Source organism: Balaenoptera ricei, chromosome 10 (assembly GCF_028023285.1).
Source record: "Balaenoptera ricei isolate mBalRic1 chromosome 10, mBalRic1.hap2, whole genome shotgun sequence".
In the NCBI taxonomy this organism is placed as follows: domain Eukaryota; kingdom Metazoa; phylum Chordata; class Mammalia; order Artiodactyla; family Balaenopteridae; genus Balaenoptera; species Balaenoptera ricei.
The window spans coordinates 67,863,343-67,884,592 of record NC_082648.1 but is presented as its reverse complement, the minus strand read 5'-3'; the positions used below and the strand labels follow the sequence as shown (position 1 = coordinate 67,884,592).

General features: G+C 36.7%; 1 protein-coding gene across 5 annotated transcripts in view; it reads right to left on the bottom strand.

Annotated features, from left to right (window-relative positions):
* The window catches only part of PTPRQ (protein tyrosine phosphatase receptor type Q), a 280,514-nt gene extending 263,083 nt beyond the window's left edge, over positions 1 to 17,431 (bottom strand). The window contains exons 1-10 of one of the 5 annotated variants that reach the window (XM_059936586.1): positions 17,295 to 17,431; positions 15,838 to 15,885; positions 14,381 to 14,518; positions 13,832 to 13,967; positions 13,097 to 13,354; positions 11,282 to 11,496; positions 7,684 to 7,873; positions 7,271 to 7,576; positions 5,411 to 5,686; positions 1,722 to 1,991 (exon numbers count right to left, since the gene is read on the bottom strand). In XM_059936586.1, coding sequence (XP_059792569.1) covers positions 1,722 to 1,991; positions 5,411 to 5,686; positions 7,271 to 7,576; positions 7,684 to 7,873; positions 11,282 to 11,496; positions 13,097 to 13,354; positions 13,832 to 13,967; positions 14,381 to 14,518; positions 15,838 to 15,885 — 1,837 coding nt within the window. In that variant the 5' untranslated portion in view covers positions 17,295 to 17,431. Of the gene's footprint in view, positions 1 to 1,721; positions 1,992 to 5,410; positions 5,687 to 7,270; positions 7,577 to 7,683; positions 7,874 to 11,281; positions 11,497 to 13,096; positions 13,355 to 13,831; positions 13,968 to 14,380; positions 14,519 to 15,837; positions 15,886 to 16,687; positions 16,936 to 17,294 lie in introns of those variants that run through there. The other 4 variants (XM_059936587.1, XM_059936583.1, XM_059936585.1 and 1 more) reach the window with 4 other exon arrangements.
* Positions 17,432 to 21,250: the final 3,819 nt, after the last annotated feature.

Genomic DNA, 21,250 nt, shown 5'->3' with positions numbered 1-21,250 from the left:
AATTTAAGTAAACAAAAAATTATCATTACTTTGAATTCATTTGCGTAACCTTCCTTCATTCCATTGCTTCCCTTTTCTATCAGAAAGGACTGCCTCCCTGAGTTGTGTGTTTATTACTTCATCACTTTTCCTCATATGTTTAAAAATTAAATTTGTATGCCTGAGTTTGTCCAATTTTGCATGCTCTTCATGTTGTATAAATGAACACATACTGTATATATACTATAACTTGCTCTGTTCCTCCAAATAATAATGTCGAGATTTATCCAAAAAAAAAAAGCATGGCCTCCAAGCTCTATGTGCTCTGACCCCTGACTACCTCTCCAATATCATTTCCTTCTACCCTTCTCCCTCTTCCTTAGACAACACTTATCCTGGCCTTTTTGTTCTCAGACACACCAAGCTTTTTCCTGTTTTACAGCCTTCATGCCAGCTGTTCATGCCTAAAGTACCCTTCCTCCATCTTGTTCTGCTCTGGTGCCTTCTCACGGTTTAAGCCTCCATTCAAATGTAACTCCTTCTGTTACAGCCCATCTCCAGTAGAACCCTCCATCCCTCTTCAATTACTCTTGTAAAACAAGGAATGTCACTTGCCATACTGTTACACCAGGATTAAGTCATTAGCCACTGCAGTCGCTGACCTACAATACACCCTGAAAGGAATTCAGGATAAAGAATAGGATGAAGCACTCTGTGCTTTGGGAAAACAGGCAAAACAGGCCCTTAAGCAGTTAGATATATTTCCGGAAAAATTTTTATGAGCCCATATTCTTACATCTTCCCATACTTAGAAAAGCACTAAAATCATTAACTGAGATATATCTGTTCCTCATGACTAGCAGTAACCTTCTGCCAAGATGTATGCTTGATTGCACATACCTCTTAGCCAAAAATCACATACGCTATACTGGCCTCTCCCCCCTACCTCTTTGGAGCAGTTCCTCAATGCTCTCTGAGAGGCTGTCTCCCAGGCTACAGTCCTCAGTAAGATCCCCAAATGACACTGAAACTCACTGTTCTTATGCTTTATGTTTTTATTTCAGTTGACACTCTCTGACATCACTTTTCTCTCTTCCTTCTTAATATTTACCATAATTTATAAATATCTATAAACATTATTTCATGTATTTACTTTTCATTTTTTCCTTTTCTTTCTTCCTCATTAAATTTTCAATAATTACTTACTGAGTATATTAATTTTGAGAAAGAAAATGGAAAATTTTTGTTAGTCCTAAACCTTTTATACACTGTCAATATTTCCATCCAATGTGCTACAGCATGCCTTTGTGGATGCAATAAAAATTATAAACACGTCCAGCTATATGTCAGGCACTGTTCTAAGTCCTTACATTTATTAAATCAGTTATTGTCAGGACAACCTATGAAACACACACTATTATTTTCTCCCACTTTACAAATGTGGAAACTGAGTCATAAACAGGTTGAACACATTGCCCAGGGTTACTCAAATAGCTGAACCCAGATTCAAACCTAGGTAGTGTGGCTTTAGGATCTTAATCATAAACAATGCTGCCTTTATACAAGCACAGGACATTTTCAGGCTACAAGAGATGCGAATTGCTCCAGATCCTGAAGCACACTAACAATCTATTTATTGTAAAAAGATAAAACCTGCTACCAGAGGGCTCTTTCAGAAACTATTTTACAATACCCCCAAATCAGCAAATATCTGTTAAGAATAAAAAGTTCTTGATTCTCACTTAGAGTTTGTTGAATAGTGACCAGCTCGCTGAAGTTCCCATTCATTACTGTTGCCATTCCAATGTCATATGTCATTCCAGGGATTAAGTGATCAACCTTGACTCTATTAGCATCCTTTACAAAAAGCTTCCTGACTTCTCTTCTATCTGATATGGATTCGATTTGAATGTAGACCTCGTGGCCGTCTTGTGGGGATCCCCACTGAAGAATTATACTGTCTTCTCCCACATCTTCAAGTTTAGCATAAACTTTCTGAGGTGGATTAATACCTTTGAGAAATAGATAAATGGATACATACATTTTAGTTTACTGTCAGCATTACTCATGCTATTGAGTAAAAATATCTCAGTTCAATATTAATTCATGTTTAAAATGTAACAAATCCTCATGTCACCATGTCTTGAAAAGGACTAAATTTTAGAGAAAAATATGTCTTTGTGATTACTATGCAAGTATTGGAGAATTTTCTTGATACTCTTTTGTAATAACCAAAGAAAATACTTTGGCTTATCTCCTTACACAATTTATTTGAATATCAGGCCTGGGGATTTTCACTACTATACAATTCTCTGGGCATTGTAATGCCTTCCTTTTAGTCTCATTGTCTTGTGTTACATGCCTCCCCTAAACTTTTGATAGTTCTCAGGTACAATGATCAATCATTAGTTCATGTCTATAAGGATAATTATGCAATTTTAAGCTGTTCAACAGTTTACTTTAAATAATCTTTAAAGAATTCTCTATGATTTTCAAAATTACTTTGTTTTCAGAAACTATAAGGTGATTTTTACTCTGTTTTGAAGTTCACCTCCTTAGCAACACAATTAAACACTACATTTTAATTTCTTAGTAAAATATTCTGGGTCAGACCCATAGTCTATTCATTCCATACCTTCAATTCACAAAATTGGAGCCAGCCTGACTTTAGGTGTTGAAATTGATTATGTATATAAAATTATCAGAAAATGCCAGAATAGTCCAATTAGAAAAACTGTTTACAAGATTCCATGGTGAAACAGCTTCAGATATTTTTTTCTTACATACCTACAAAACTTATGAGTCTGTTATAGTCCTATAATTACTCAAAGAATTTTCTATCCATGCCTGTGCATTTTTATCGGAGAAAAGTCCATTATTTTTTCCACATTCTCAAAGGCTCCATTAACCCAGAAGAGTTAGATTTTATTGAATAAAATATACTCTCTATATCAAGGCCCTTCATGTTGTGTGCCTAGCTTACATTTTCTAAACTCTCATTTCCCCTGTCCTCTAGCCATGCCAACCTACTCCCCATTTCCTAATGTTCAGTTGTCAGTCTCATCAAAAAGCCTTCTCTGACTTTCCCAGGTATGGTTAGATAGATGTCTCTTCCTCGGTCTTCACCGTCTGTGCACATGCTGTTTGCCCTACTCACAACATCCTTCTGCCTCCCCACTCCCACCTGGTTCACTCTTACTCTTCCTTCATGACTCAGTGCATCACTCCTCCAGGAAGATTTTCACGGCCATCCCTGTACCCCGAGTCTGGGTTAACTGACCCCTCTCTATGCTCCCACAGTACCGAGAGCATAAGCCATATAATAGCAATTATAATACAGCATCATCCTTTTTTAAAAATTTGCCTCATTCCATTAATATGTAAGCTCTCTGAAGGCAGATACTAGTCTTATTCATCTTTGCATTTCTAGTACCCATTGCAATTCCTGACACTAAAACAATCTACTGAGTGAGTAACAAATGAAAACAATGCATATTGCTTCAACCTCACGAAAGTAAAAGAGCACTGGATTACTAAATCCTAGACATGCACAGCTGTGTCAGTTTAGAGTCAACATACATAGCAAATGACATAATTAAATGTGCAGACTCACATGTACCTTTCTCCTGTCCCTCTATTAAACAAATAGGTACATACCATGGAAGATTTTTTTTTTGAAAGCTTTATTGTGACTTAATTCAGGTACCCAAAACACCATTTCAAAGTATATAATTAAATGATTTTTAATATATTGACAAGGTTTTGAAAGCATCACTATTATCTAATTCTAGAACATTTTCATCACCCCCAGAATAAACCCTATACCCACGCGCTGTCACCCACCACTCCCTTCTTTCTCTCTTTTCCCATTCTTGGCAACCACTAATCTAATTACTGTCGCTATGGATGTGCCTATGGATTTCATATAAATTGAATCATACTACATGTGGTCTTATGTAACTAATTTCCTTAATATCGTTTCAAGGTTCATCTATGTTGTAGCATGTATCAGTACTTCAGTCTTTTTAATTGCTGAATAATGCTCCACTGTAGAGATATACCACGTTGTGTTTATCTATTCATCAACTGATAGACATTAGGGTTGTTTCCATGTTTTGCCTATATGCTATGAACATCCATATAAAGTTTCCTTTGTGAACAACTGTTTCCAATTCTCTTGGATATATAACTAGGAGAGGAATATCTGAGTCATATAATAACACTATGTTTAAATTTTTGAGAAACTGCCAAACTGCTTTACAAAATCACTGTACCATTGCACGTTCCCACCATTAGTACAGGAAGATGTCAATTTCTCTACATCTACCATGGAAGATTTTAATGTGACTTCAAAATTAATGAATCTGTGAGAAATCCTCCTAGTCTGCCTGTCAGTTAAAAATGAAAGCACCTCCCTAAAGTGTAAGGGAGTCAATCAAGCATTTACCAATTGACACATGCTCTGAGCTCAGAAAAGAGAAAGCATCTGCTCTCTAGTACCCAACTGGAAAAATACTTTTGATTAGGATTTGCAACAGTGAATGCATGTATCTTAAGCATTTGCATTCAGTAAGCATGAAATAATATATTTTATTACTTACTTTACAATTTATTATTGTTATTCAAAGAATCCCAAGTATTCCCGGCAAATATGAGAAGGTTAATTAATCTACGTCTGTGCACGTGCAAGTTTTCCATTCCTCCTCCCTCAGTTCTAGTGCATTTAAATTTTAGCTGGTGAAATTTCAAAGAACTTTTCATATAGACATGTAAAATACACATGCACAGACAATACATGTGTTAACACACACACAGGGATATACTGCCAAAATGTGCTTAGTTACGTACTTTCATAAATAGTGTTTTCGCTTTTCAAAAAAGATTGACTTATACCTAATGGGGTAAATAGAATGCTTAATTAAAAGACAGAGTACTTTAATGATTATATTCTAGACGATGATTCAAAAACTGCCATGTGGAGGTGAGTGGAGATTAGAAATGCATTTGCCAAGTCCTGGGATGACACTGCCCCCTAGAGGTCAACTCATAACACTGCGTGAGGAAAGAAAGAAGGACCAGGTAAAACATTAAATGTGCAGATCTACTTCTTGGATCTAGTGCTGTTAAAGAGAACTGGGTGAACTAATCTTCATCTCTTAAGATAATTTATTTTCCAGCAAAGGCTATGATACGAAATATGTCTTCTAGGAACTGTGGGAGGAACAACGCAGATGTTTAAGGGGTTCATGTAAATCTAAATGAATTTAGTCTTTAGAATCCATGCTTAGCATTGATTCAACATCCAAACAAATGTTCAACCCCGACTATTTATACCTATGAAAGGATCGACACAATTAAATTTTGGCAAAGTAGTATTTCTAAATATGCAGCTTGTATTTTTGATCAAAAGGCAAAACGTGCCCACACTTACCTGTAATGGCTGAAATAGGTTTCTCAAAGCAGCTTAAAGTTCCTCTTTCTGCTACACTGAACAGATAGATCAGATAATGATGGAAAGATCTTAGATTCCCAATTGTTGTTGACGTGTTGAATTTTTCAACAAACACCTTTTCTGATTTATTGTTTACAACATCCAAAATAGCCACAAAATAATGGTGAAAAGATACAGGATCTGGAGCATCCCAGTGTAAAAATATTTCCGTTGGGGTCACATGAGTAACTGTGACATTTTGGGCTGATAATGGACCTAGTAGATGAAAAGAAACCAGAAAAATACATTATACTAGTGAGATGGTTTGGAGAGTAATCTCTCACTTCTCAGTACTTCCATGATACTCTAATTTGGAAAGAAAAGGAACACTGGATTTGAGCCCTGCACCAATTTATATCTCCAACTTCCTGAGTAAATTATTTTCTTGAGCCTCGTTTTTGTTTTTTTGGTTTTTTTTTTACTATAAAATGGGAATTATAGGAGTAATTATGAAGATTAAATGAGATAAGGAGGGTAAACCACTTGGCAAATTGTTTGACACACACTACCGTTCAATAAATTTTATTACAAGCACCACCACAATGGTACTTCTGGCATTCAGTGATCATACATTATATATGTCTTTTACTTGTCTTGTCAGACCAGAGGGCAGGGACTTCATATTATTTATTCTTCATTCCCAACATCACCAGAACTCAGGCATTCATCCTCTTACAGCAATGTTTCCCAACTCCAAACTGTTTCATCCAGTGCCAGTGATTTTCCTAGTTAATCCCTCCAGATTAATTTTCTTAAAACAGCACCTTGCACGTATCAGTCTCAAACCTATATCTGTTCCCTACCCTCCCAACTCACAGATATGCACACACATTCTTTTTGATTCTTTCTTTAGAAAGCAATAGCTGGAGAGTTAAAACAAGACCATCTGGGTTCCTGGACTCCTGTGTGGCTTAACAAAGCATGTTAACCTAGTCAGTTTACTTAACCTTTCTGAAGCTCAGTTTTTTCATTTCTAAATAGCTACTCCAAAGGTTGAGATAAAGACTGTGAAATAATGCATTAAAACTGTTTTTAAAAGGCAAAAGGGGAAAGAATGCATTAAAAGTGTTTGTAAAAGGTAAAAGGAGTCTTAGAAACTATAGTCTTCATGGATTTCCTTTGTTTCTAAGGTCAAGTCCAACCATCTATGACAGAGACCCCTGGCATGCCCAAATCTGACACCACCTACCAGTCAAACTGATTTCACCCTCATGCCTGAGGATCTCCAATCAATCCACACTGTTCTTTTCCTACAAATTCCTATCTCCACACTTTTGCTCAAAACGTGCTTTTCTTCCTTCAAGTGTGAATCTAAGCCTCTCCTTTCCACGAGTCTTCCCATCACCCATCTTCTGAATTCTAGAAAGCATTTATCAAATGTACCACTGAATGGGAATTTAGGTAATTATATTTTTCTATACAGTTATATTTGCATTCAATTTTATTCCTTACTAATTCTCTCCATTGTAAGTCCCTTAAAGTCTGGGGTGCATGTCTGTTTATCTCCTGCTATTGGCACATACCGAAAATTCAGCTTTCCCCAAATTTACTGATTATCTACTATGAACTGGACACCAGTCTAGTTGGTACTATAAAACAAATAAGATACAGTTCCTGTCCTTCTGGGTGTTTAATTTAATAGGAAAGCCAAACACATAAACAGATTCATTGTAACCTAAAATGGTTAAAGAGAGAGATTTCCCAGAATGTTATGAGAAAATAGCAGACCCTCAGGAATTATGTGTTAATGATGATATTAAATATTTGAAAAATTATACTTTCAGATGTCTTGTAACTTACATGTTTCAACAATGAATACTGGACTTAAAGTAGCCTTTGCCTCCCATTCACTTATTGCAGAGAATAAAAATCTGTAAACACGGCCAGGAGACAGTTGGGTAATTGCTTTTTCTGTAGTATTTGGGGGCACGCTTTCAAAATGTTGTTCTTCTGTATAATCTAAATAATATTTAATGATAATTTTATACCCCAGTTTCAGCCACTTATTCAAATTATTCCAACCATTCAAATTATTCCAACTGAATACAACCTCAGTTGTTCCAACATCCTTTACATAAAATAAAAGGTTTTCCTGTGGAGAAGGTGCTGAAAAAATATAAAGGAGAATTATTTTTATTAGAAATTGTAATTCTGTCTTTAAAGTAATAAAAGAGTAAGATGTGTGAATATAAGAATACTAATAAAATAATTACATTCATATTCACAAATATATGGCAAGGGAACATAACAGAAAAATCTTGTAAAGAAATAGTTTGATCCAGTTGCATTTTGCTGTAAAATGTAGCAATCTGTTTCATTCTTGGGTAGCAGTGGAGAAGAAAAAATTTCATTTTTCTTAAGACCAAAAGATGATCCATCTGTCCATGTGAGATGACCTTCTTTCTGTAATAAGATGTACAAATTAAGCCAATTTAAAGGAAAAGTGTCATGTCTTCAAATATGTGTATAAGATTTTTATTAGACACATCTATATTATAACATTTTCTAAGACTGTTAAATCATCAACCAGTTTCACATTTTTATGTGGATTTCCTTCATGATAAAGATTCTGAGCTGCAGACAGAGTTCATCTGCATTCACTCATTAGCCATGTCTTCAGAATTGCTAAATTTCACATTAAACCTCTATTTTCTCATCTATAAAATGGGTATAATGATAGAACCTACATCTAAGTTGTTGTGAGGATCACAGGCAGTGCAGCATGTGAAGGGCTCAACACAATGCCAGGCACAGACCCGTTATTCCTTAGATGTTAGTTATTTCGTTTCAAGTCAACAAGTAAGTCTTAAGAATCAGAAGAGGTTGTTGTTACCTTTCTACTAAGGATGCCACTGGTGAATATCATCAACCTCAACTCTCACAGGTAATGAATCTATCTTTAGATAGTCACGTGGCTACTCTCCTTGAGTAGGAAAAATAGAAGCTTCAAAGATATATCTGGATTCTAATCAGTATTTCTGCCACTTACTATCTACTCCCAGATAACTGCTAACCTCTTAGAAATGAAATGTTTTCACCTATGCAATGGAACTAATCATGACTACTCTGCATGGTTTAGAGAAGACCTCTCTCAACAGGTTTAGAAAATACGTATGTAAAACGCCAGGCACATAAAAGCACCTCAAAAACAAATATAATTCTTATAATGAGCTCGGTGAAACAGAGACTATGTCCGTATTGTGATTATGACACTATCCCCAACATCAAGCATGGTGCCAAGCTAGTTGCTTGGGTGAGGACTAAAGAGACCCGCTCCCTCCTAAAGAGATTTTAAAACAGTACATTTCAATTTCACCAAATAGAATGGAGGAGCATCGTTTCCTCAAAGAGTCTGCTTTATTGCATATACTGTACTGCCATTGTGAAAACAGACAGAGGCTCAGAGGCTCAGAGGCAGTATGGTCAAGTGATTACGGCATGAGGGTTGGTCAAACAGATACAGGTTCAAGGCCTGGCATGGCTATTTATTAGCTATGTGACCCAGGATCTTTCTGAGTTTTTTCCTTATCTATAAAATGAGAATAATGATACTGCCTATCTCATTAGGTTGTTGTGAGAACTCAGTGAGATTTACCTATGTAACCCTCCCAAAGTAGAATAAAGAAACTATTAATCTTTCATTCATTAAGTTCCTACTGAGTGGCAAGATCCCAATTGGAAGCTGGGAATGCAATGATGAGTAAGACAGTCTTTATCCTCGACATCCAATAACAAATTCACACTTACTCAGCATGGGTTTACTTAAAGGGGTGATTACTTTCTTAATCTACCACAAGGATTAAGACCCAGCAGCTAACTCTGATGTCAACCTCAATAGACCAGCTTCATGCAGAGGTCGTAGAGTACAGTGGTTAAGATCAGACTCTGATGCCTGTCCACATGTGCCCCAATTTCCTCTTACGTCATACAAGTAAATCACATAGAATTGCGCTTAGCACTTAAGAGACACTATAGGACTCAGTTATTACTACAAAGGAAGTTTTTTTTTTTAATAGTTACTTTGATGTTTCATTTGCTTCCCAAGTTATTTTTAAGAATCTTGAAGCAGAGTATGTATCTTAGACACCTTAGAAAAATTCACAGCAACCACGAGGATGCCTTGAGAGCCTCACTTTAGCTGTCATGACCATGTGACCTAACTTTATAACAGAAACCAGGAACCATAACAATTGGTAGAGAACATTCTAATTTAAACAGTTTATAACCACCATAACTAACAGCAGGAAACAACTATATATACACTCACTGGCCTACTTGGAAAGACACTGGCACTCTGGGAGGGGGACTTCTGAGATGAACTGTGGTTTGAGGAAGCTTTATTAGAATTTCATTCACTTCCTATTAAAAGATAAAGGAAGCTCATTAAGAGGATGATGAAAATGCAATCAAAGGTTGCCAATAGTTTCTCCCAAGCTTATGCAAAGTTCCAAAGAAAAATTGGTATCAAACTGAGAGAACTTGCCTTGGGTCACTAGAGATCAGCATATCTCATGGAGAATAGATTTATTTTTGAATGGCAGGAAATAAAAGTAAATGGATCATCAAGAAGAAAACACAGACTAGACAGATAATTGTGTTAGGTCTCAAGTTTTCCTACGAAACGTTCACCAAAATGAGATTTCCTTAGCTATTCCATAGTATTAGGAATTTTGTGAGAAAAATGTCACACATTCCTTATTTCACTGGTATTGACTAAAATCTTCAGATCTTTCTGAATCTCTCTTAGTGAAACTGAACTTCATAAACCTGGATGTCTACAGTGAAAGAAATAAAATGAAGACCTCCATGTTTTGGGGTCCATATTATGGTACTGTTCACAGAGGTGAGAAATAGAGGAAGCGGAGCAGGTTTGATGGGAAGGAGGTAACAAGTCAGTTTTAGCCATGTTGAAGTGTCCGTGGAAAATTCCAAAAGGGATAAGTAGAGGAAAATTAGACAGGTGTCTGGTTGTCATAAGAGGAAAGTGGACTAGATAAACATTTGAGACTATCTGGTTTAGGTAGTAAATTAAGTGAAGAAATAGATAAGATGAATCAAATGAATTTAAGAGGGGTCTGGGAAAGATCAAAACGAAAGAGAAATTAGGTAAAGAAATAAATGCCTACAAAAGATATTGAAGGAGGTGGGGAAGGAATGAACAGACACGGTACAGAGGATTCTTAGGGCAGTGAAAATATTCTGTACCACACCAAAATGATGGATACATATTATTTTATATTTGTCCAAACCCACAGAATGAACACCATCAAGAGTGCAGCATCATGTAAACCTTAGACTTTGGGCTATAATGACGTACCAGTGTAGGTCCAGGGGTTCTAACAAGTTACTACTCTGGTGGGGGAGGTCACTAATGGGGGGATGTGCATGCCTGGGGGCAGGAGGTATGTGGGAAACCTCTGTCCCTTCCCCTCAATTTTTCTGTGAACCGATGACTACTCTAAAACAGAGAGAGATTGGAAAAATAAAAAGAGAAATAGTGTCTGGCTTATAAGAAGTACTCAAAAATGGGACTTCCCTAGCGGTCCAGGGGGTGTGGGTTTGATCCCTGGTCGGGGAGCTAAGACTCCACATGCCTCGTGGCCAAAAAACCAAAACATAAAACAGAAGCTATGTTGTAACAGATTCAATAAAGACTTTAAAAAATGGTCCACATCAAAAAAAATCTTTAAAAAAAAAGAAGTACTCAATAAATACTTACTGAATGAATGAAAGTAAGAAGGAATCAACGAATCAATGAATATAGATAAAACAGTTTTATCACAATGTACATATTTCTTTATATCTACTGACCTTCAAATCATTAAGACCAGTCCATATTATTATTTGATTCTTTGACCTGAGATGTGAAAACATAAATTTTTTTTCCTCTTCATTTTTTATATCCACAAGGTGTGCAGAAATTAAAGATAACTTACAATGTTGCTGGGCTATATTCCATGGCTTACTCTCTTTGCTAATTCTATAACAGTTATTTTTTAATGCTACCCATCCTTGTGAACATGAACCTACCAAAAGAAAAATGCTTTGTTAAAGATGGATTCAGCAATATAGCATTTCATAATTACATTTCTTAACATCTACATAAGTTAACTGTGAAAACCTCACAGTATTAACTGTGCACTTTCCCTATGTTTCTCCCAAACCAATAAAAGTGCTAAAGCTGTCATTATTCAAGTAGTAAATGAATTACCACCAACTAAAACAGTTTTAAGTAGCTGTAAGAATTAATTATGCAGAATTATCATCCAATTATAACTTAACACAAAACCACAGATGTTTTTCTTTCTAAGTTACTTTAAGTTACCTTTCCTTTCCCTTACTCTTGCACTGCTAGAGAACTTTTAAAGTATATTTCAGGCTTCTTTTTAATTTAGAGAACTAGACATCATGCTTGCTTAGAATTCTGCTCTCTGTTACTTGACTTCAAATGGGTTCACGTTCCAGAAAAAACTGAATGGCCAGCCACTTAGCCTTTTTCTCCAAGATTACACATCACAGAAAGATAGGAAAATATTAGCCTGTTCAGAGTAGAAACTGTACTTCAGCTCATGCTTATGCTTCATCAGTGCCCAACCCAACATATTAGGAAGATGTAAGAAGATGTTGTCTTTTTTTTCATAGGGGAAAAAGAAGAATGGGGAGAGTGAATGCTTAAGTACCTTATTGTCTTTTTATTACCAAAATATTATAAAAAATATTGCAGTTCATTGATTATTCCTATAGAGGGTATTAAAATGGGACTCTTAGCCCATCACAGAAAGTGCACTGCCCCCACTAGCCGTCTATGACTCTGTCTTCTTCTCATATCTTTTCCTACTATATGAGGGAAGGAATAGGAAATAGGAAAACACCAAAATATTGAACACATTCACCTCCCCCTTGCAGTATTCCAAATTTGGGTCAGGTCTGATCAGGGATGAGTAATGGAGAAACTTTAAATAGGATGAAGGATTTATATATATATATTTTTTCCTTCAGTAAAGAGAGATTTATTTGACTCAGTTTCTTAAAACAACTTTCTTTTTGGAGATAACAGTCCATTGACATACCATAAACCAACGACTCTGGACTAGAATATCTCTAAATTCCATAGCATACAATTTGATGCTATGTTTCTAAAAAATAACTTGAGACCAAACGAGTTAGCTCTCTAAGTCTGCTGAGCTATACTTTTCACCTTTTATTATATATGAGGGTCCATTGCATTCTGGATATGCTGATGAAAGATTTACATTTTTATACTAGATTTTAATGATCTTTTAATATCTGAAAATGAGAATGTTTATTGATACACTGAAGTCACCAAAAAAAGCCATGGAATCTATATGAGCCATTGCCAGAGTTAAAGAAAAGAGAACCCACTTGGTTCAGTTTAAAAGAAGTGGTGGAAGAAAAAGTTGGTTCTTACCTTTACCCTGCTAAATCCAGCTTGTTCAGTAAATCAGTCAAATATCAGAATAATATAGTTAGAAAAAGAGGACTATGCTAATTCATTTACAAGCAGTGTACAGCGGTTAATACTTGGCTGAATCGCTTTTTAAAAGTTGCCAAGTTATCTACAAAATATATAATAAATATATAAGTTAATAATAAATATCTACATACCTGTTTCAATTTGAACATCCAGTCTCTGAAATATATTTATAAAATCCAAATGCAATTGTTTAAATTCAAATGTAAAAACATATAAGGTGGCAGGTTTCAAATCATCCCACTCATAAAACATGACATTATTTTGCATAATTTGTGAAGAATTATTAAGCGATATTGACACTAAAGTGTCATTGGAAGACAGAACACTCCAGTTAAAAGAAACACTCGTACTTGTTGCTATTGTTTTAATATTTCTAGTTGATATTCCACCTAAAAGATCAGGGAGAATAATTAGTATGGTTTCAAATAAAACTGAATGAAACACAAATGATATTGAATTACAAAAGATTCACCATGATGGGAAAATATTACCTAACTATAAAACCTTTTCTAGACTATATGGGAGTTTCTTGCACTCTGCTTAGAATGAATGAATTAGATTACAATCCACATTATAGGATTTTTAAGAATAATCTGGATTATATGTAATATCTCCACTATACCTATCTATTCATATTAGCACACATTAAATGTCAAAACTGAAAATCACATTCTTACTTTAGTTTACAATTTCCTTTAAATTTTGAAATTTAAATTATAATCAAAAAACAAAATACGATCGGGATGTGATTTTTAATTACCACTGTATATCTATCAATCACTGTAAAATTCAAATGATCTGGTAATAAAAAATTTTCCCTTTTATAATTAGGTAAGATAGCTGAACAACACATACATATTACTTACAGGTTTGAAATGACTTTTCACTTAAAATTTGTCCATATTTTATGGACTGTATAATGATGTGACAGTCTTCACTTTCTTCTAGTGTTATTATTGATTTTGGAAGCTTTTGTGGGTCTGCGAGAATCCTTTTCACATTCTGTAAATAATGAGATTCATCTGCTTAAGAAATGCTTATTAACTCTTTGTAAGATGCATTATAATTAGAGGTTTGACTTCTCTACATCTTCATAAAAAGCAGTTTTTCCAATATGAAATGCAAACATACGTTAACTATTTTTTACATAAAATATTACCTTTTAAGTTGCTCTCTGTGTAGTACATAAATTCTAAAAAGGAAAATACATAACCATTCCGATGATGAAACAAATATTATTTTGATCAACTAGTTATTGAAGATATTTCATATAATGCTAGCATTTTATATATTAGTAAAATTAAAGTAAGATATTGCAATGACTATTAAATTCCTGTTTATGATGTGGCATTCAGTTACAACAAATTTACACTGTGCTCACTTTTATCTGAGCCAAAAAATAAAAGATGCCTTACTTTTTGAGCAAAATTATTAACAAGTTGGTATTTTAAAAAATAAAATTCAGGACTTCCTCCCTTAGGAAATTCATCCCATTCAATAAAAATTGTTGTTGTTTGTTTATTCTTTGGTATATAATGGAAACTTTTTGAGATCTGAAATGGGAAAGAAAAGTAACGGTAAATAAAAATGTCTTTTTTGTTATTTTTTATAAGCAAATTTACAAAAAATGAAACCTAAAATATACCAAATTATGATTGAAAAATATTTCAGTAATATTGATTTCTACACATAAATTAAATAACATCCATTGGATACTCTATTTATAAGCATAGTTCAGGAAATAACTTAAGAAAGGCAAGTAAACATAAAAAAGAATGAAATAATGCCATTTGCAGCAACAGGATGGACCTAGATATTATCATACTAAGTGAAGTAAGTCAAAGAAAGACAAATATCATATGATATCGCTTATATGTGGAATCCAAAAAAATGATACAAATGAACTTATTTACAAAACAGAAATAGAGTCACAGATGTAGAAAACAAATTTATGGTTACTAGGGAGGAAAGGTGGGGAAGGGATAAATTAGGAGATTGGGATTGACTTGTACACACTCCCACATATAAAATAGATAACTAATAAGGACCTACTGTATAGCACAAGGAACTCTACTCAATGCTCTGTAATGACCTATATGGGAAAAGAATCTAAAGAAGAGTGGATACATGTATATGTACAACCAATTCACTTTGCTGTACAGCAGAAACTAACACAACACTGTAAATCAACTATACTCCAATATAAATTTTTAAAAAAAGAAAGGCAAGTAAAATAAGAGCAGGGAAATTTTAGATGCATATCTCTCAAACTAGGAATCACCAGGATCCTGGGGTCAGGGAGAAGGAAGAAACAAAGTCACAGCACACCCTCTTAGCATGTCAAACTGTGTACCTTGATGATAATGGATTCTTGACAAAGCACTTAGAATGAAAATAAGTTTGAGTGCAAAATGTTTGACTCTGAATTATTTTAAAACCTTGGTTCGTTTGTAGGTAAAGAAAATGTTAGCAACTGAGGCAAAATAGCCAGACCACATTATCAGAGACCCTTTATGTTCCCTAGATGACAAAAAAAATAATTCAGCTCCCAAGAGAATGATACATTCATCAAAATTCCTACCAAAAACAACTTTAAAATGCCTCACTATACTTTGTCTTTTACCAAATTCTGATCTCTCTCCCTCTGCACTGATCATCCCCCAAAACAATTTGCAAGCAGTGAAAACAGCTGCCACCAATATGCATATATTTGTGCAGCGCCTAGCAAGGAAAACTTTTCTTAGGAACTAAATCTCATGTTTAGTGTTACTTGTCTTCAACACACCCTTTATATTCCAAAATGGAGAGACCCAATGCAATAGCATCTTGCCCACTAATTATCCCAGAAAGAGTACAGTCAAAAATGTCTTACCTTAAAAACATATTGTATCCAGAGCAGTAGAATAACTGATTTCTCCATCTGGAAAATAAAGTATATTCAGCTCAATTAAGCATGTATATTTTTAGTTTCAGAACTAAACTACTGGAAATTCTTTAGGTTGTGTGTGCGTATATCACTTTAATGTGATGTCTTTTCAATTTAGACTGCTCATCCAACCGAATGTGAAGGCATTAATAAGTAGGTGCTTCATAATATTGTCCACCCAATAAAACTGGAAAACATCAGTACTTTTCAACTAATAACAAACAGCAAAACAATTTGTTTCTAGAAGCTGCTATAATTAAATACAAAGGAGATGTTAGCAATAAAATGAATTAGGCAATTACACAAAATTACATTGCACTGTGTGAAACTATTTAAGCTTAATGGATAAAAATCTAGAACACCTACACACTGCTACTTTGTTGGAAGTAATTCCTCACATTTTAAAATTATACCATCATTATAAAAAATATTTCAAATACAGTGGATGAAATTGAAACTTAAATGGAAAAAACATTCGACATTCGTTTCAACTGAATTTATTTTTAAAATGCATTGATCCAAAAAGCTTGTATAACTTTTCCCAGGAACCTTGAGTCCCTGGGGACTTAGGAACTGTCACGTTCAACTTAAGGTATAAAGAAAAAAATAAACACCTCTGTATTTTTTTTAAAATACATATTTCTGAACCTGAAAAATATCATTTTAATAGTAAACAGGTCCCCAGGATCAACTTTAAAGCTCTCTAAAGCCCACTCTAAAGCAGGTTTCTTCCTACAAAATCCTCTGTAGCAGGTGTTCACCTCGGATAAAATGCAACCCAGTTAAAAAGAAATACCTAATCATTCAATCCACAGACTCCTCCACAAAACTGCAAAGCTTTAACCCTGTTCTTTATTCTCAGCAACCTGTTATAAGCGTTCCATTCGCGGGGTTGGGGTATTAATTTTTTCCCCCAAATCTAAGCTGTCAGGTAGAATTTTGAAGGTTTGGGTGCTGCATAATAAGAACGCCGAAGTGGATAGATCGCTCCCTGCTGCCTGTTGAAGTCCAAATCCCCATTCAAATACAGGTCTCGGTCAGGGTTTGCTCCCAAAGTGTAAAAAGAGAGCAACTGGCCACGGCCGCGCGGTTTTAGAAAGAGTCCCAAACTTCTGACCAATGGAGAAAAGAACAGAGTTTAAAGAGAAGGGCGGCGGTTTTAAGAATGGTTAGACTGGTGGGGAAAGGAAAAAGACCAGGGACCTGGAAGCCGAAGCGCGACGGGTGCTCAGTGGAGGAAGCCTGTGGGTGCCGGGTGCCGCGCGCAGCCCGCCCTTGACACTGCCAGACCCTGACCCCAGCCGCGCAGCCAGCACTTTGCAAGTTTCGTGCGCCGCGTGTTGCGCCGGGGTGACGGGGTCGGGGCGGGGGGGGCAGGGGAAGGAGCTCGCCATCGCCCCCACCTCGCGGCTGCTCCGCGCTTCTCCTCCCGGCGCCTCTCAGCAACCCTCCGCTCCACTCCAGCTCTTCCCGCAACTGTTCTGGTGGATTTCGTTCCCGCCAGCAACGCCCTCTTCTCTCCGCGGGGTTAATTAAGTGAAGGTCTCCATGGAAACGGTAAGCTGCAGTAAGGGAGAGGAGTGGGAGGCAAGTGCCCAAACATTTATATGTGGAGGAGACTTACAGTACATGCAAGAAGGGAGGAAAGGGTAGGGCGATGAAGGAGGACTCAAATTGGCCTCTTAGGAGAAACAGAAGTCGACCGCCGTGGCTGCGAAGAATCCTGGCTGGGCCCAGTTTTGTGTTAAGTTCATCCAATGTGGCTGTGTATGAAGCCGCTTTCTTTCATTGGTAACAGTTGTGTGGTCTGCTTACTTGTTTTTTGTAGTGTTTGACAGAATTGACTGAACCTTTCCTCCATCCTGAGATCTTCTCAGTTAGCTTCCCTGACATCACCCTCACATGGTTCTTCTGTCTTCTTAAGTTCACATCATCCTTGACATTTGCAACTTAAAAATTGACTTGACCCATGGTGCCTTTTTTACCACTAGGGTCTTTGGACTCTATGTTTGTTACAGGCCAGGGTTCTTGGACTCCTTAATCAATAGAATTTGATGAGAGGCCAGATAAGAAATTCAGGCAAGACTTTATTGTTTCAGCAGGAAGGAGCGAAATTAAGTAACAGGTGTCCTTGCTCGCTCCCTTGGGGGGTGGGGTGCGTGAGCTGGTTCCTCATATAGGGTGAGGGTCTAGGGGTCAGGATGCAGGGATGACTTAGGTGGTCTGCCCACCCCCCTTGGTGCTGTGTACAGGGTGCATGCCCAGTACCCTGCTTTTGCTCCTGACTCCTCAGAAGGGGCAGTTGGGTTTTTGGTCTTTGTGTATGTTGTTGCTCTTAATTTTCCCCAGCTGCGCATGCGGGAAGTTATTTTTAGTCCCTTATAGTTTCTTTGTATTTTGTTACGGAAGGAGAGCTTTGTCCAGGTGCAAGCACTGCAGCAAAGGGTCCCAGATCCCAGGTTTCAGGTCCCAGATCCCAGGTTTCAGGCCCCAGCCTGTCTCATGATCAATAGAAATTGGTAAGAGGCCGGACGAAGAATTCAGGTAAGGCTTTATTGGGCTTTATTGGGAGTCCTGCTACAGCTGGAGTGAGTGAGTACAAGAAACAGGTGCCCTTGCCCATTCCTGCAGGGGGAGGGGGGGTGAGCTGGTTCCTTAAGTGGGGGTGAGGGAGGATTGGTGGGTCTGGCACAGGGGTAGTTTAGGTGGTCTGCCCACCCCCTTGGTGGTTCTGTGTGCAGGGATCATGCACAGTACCCTGCTTTTGCTCTTGGCACCTCAGAAATGGCAGTTGATTTGTGGCCTTTTTGTATCTTATTGTTAATATTAGCCCCATCTGTGCATTCAAGCAATTATTTTTAGTCCCTTACAGTTTCTATGTATTTTGTTGCTTGAGAAGACATTGGTCTAGGTGCATGTGCAAGCACTCCCAGGTCCCATCCTATCTCACCCTTCATGAGTCGGGGTTATTTCATTCACTTTTATGTTTTTCAGTCATATTCAGATTCCCAGTCATTCCATCTTGGATCTCATTTCTTTCCAGGGCTTCAGAGAAGTATTTACAGGTCTGTGTTGGCCATTTCCACATGGATGTCCCCCACAGGCAACTCAAAAACATCTTTCCAAAACTAAATTCATGATCTTGCCTCTCCCAGACTTTCCTGAGCAGAGGGTCAGCCAACCAAACAAAAAAATCACCAACTCTACATCCTCAGATCCTTTCCCTCACTACTCAAAGCCAGTTTGTCCTCAAAAATCCCTTTGGTTCTCCTTCTAAAAAATTTCTTAGGGTGATTACTTCCTCTCTATTCCCACAGTCATGGGCTTAACTGAAAACCGAATTATCTTTCTCTCTAGAAAGTGTGTGCCATGTTTAAGAGTTGGAAACTCAGTTCAGATCCTATGACTCCGTTTACTAGCTGATCATCTCTCTGAAAAGTTGCCTGTGGCCAAAAGTAAGCTTAAACAGTGCTTAGTAAAGTGTAAACACTTAATAGAGTGACAACTAATATTGGTTCGCTGGATTAATGCAAATAAACTCATACTTGGACGGTCCCTTTATCTGATATCCCCAGTCTCTCCTATACACTGTTAGCTAGTGTGATCTTTCTGAAATACACACATGAGCATACTTAAAAACTTACTTTGGGACTTCCCTGGTGGCCCAGTGGGTAAGACTCCATGCTCCCAGTGCAGGGGGCCCGGGTTTGATCCCTGGTACTAGATCCTGCATGCATGCCGCAACTAAGAGGCTGCATACTGCAACTAAGAGTCCGCATGCCGCAACTAAGACCCAGAGCAGCCTAAATAAGTAAATAAATAAGAATGGTTTGAAAAACAAAATAAAAAAAAGCTTACTTTTTAGGTGCTTACTTAAAAGTCTCTTCTGACACTTGGTTGCTTACAATGTACCTCTGGCCAAATTCACTTTTCCAACTTCGCCTCTCTCCTCTTCCTTGGCACCCTAATTTATACCCTCAGTGAAGTAACAGGCCATAAACCTTTGCACTTCTGTTTTCCTATAGAACTTTGTTTACATTGTAACACAAAAATTTACTTTTTATGTATTTATATATATTCTCAGCCAGATTAGGAACTTCATGATGACACAGACTATGTCTTAATTCAAGCAGTTATACATGTGAACTATATTTATGTTGTTTTAATTCCTGAGGGCCCTACATATCTTTAGTCTTTAAAAGTGGGAAGTGTCAAGGCAATATATCACAAACGATTTCATTGCCAATGAATTAGCTTTTAGTCTTTGAGAAATATGATCAAATTAAAAATCCATCAAGGATGTTAACTAAACTTATTGTGGTAATCACCTCACAATATATACATATATCAAATCATTTTGCTGTACACCTTAAACTTATACAGTGTTATAAAACTTGGGGGGATAGAAAAATCAGGAAACTGGTCTAAAAAATAAATAAAATTAAAATCCATCAAGTGAATTAAATAAAAAATAAAGTATATATTTCAACATGGCTTTTTTGTCATACATTTGCTGTGCAAACAATTGCATTTTAAATAAGCAGCCATCAAAAACACTATCACCTTCTGTAGTTTACATCAGTCTCTCCACTAGGTCAATAAACTTGGTAGCAAGTTAATCAAGGAGCTTTCCTAAAAAGCTCTCCTTCCTGAAGGGTTATCCCATCAAATAGTATGGCCTTGTTCCTGCCTTACGCTTTTCTTGACCTAGGAACTTAGTTATAGAGAAATGAAGTGAAAGATTCAAGAAAATCATGGATCTTTTCTTTTGAGAAAACGGAAAGTGTAGATTTAGTACAATTTCAAGGCATTTATTCTCAAGGAAAATAATTTATTTTTCAGATGGAGAAACACAAACGAAAGTCATTTAAACAATAATGGAGATGACTAACATCTTACAACATGAATTCCCTATTAGGAAATGTGTTGTTTGGGGTCTTACTTATGTATCTGTTATGAAAGGTAACCATTGTCTTCACCAGAAGTTGGGTGGACATATCTGCATTAACCACATCCCTGGTGGAAACATGGCAAATATACAAGTAAACACAATACCCGCCCCTTCCTCACATTTAAATTCCAGTCATTTATTCAGTCAGAAATATTGAGTGCATATTATGGGCAAGCACAGCGCTAAGCACTGAGGACTAGCAACAGGTGCAGTAAGCCCTCCCCTTCATGGAGCTTCAGTTCTAGTGGAGGAGCTGCTACGTGTTGTATACTCTGACTCTGTGCATAAACTTACTCCTCTTGGTTTCTACTGTTACTATCTCAATCCGGGCCCTCTTTCCCTGTCATCTAATCTTTTGGGTTCCTGAATCTAATTCCAACATGTGAGGTGTGTGTGTGTGTGTTTAGG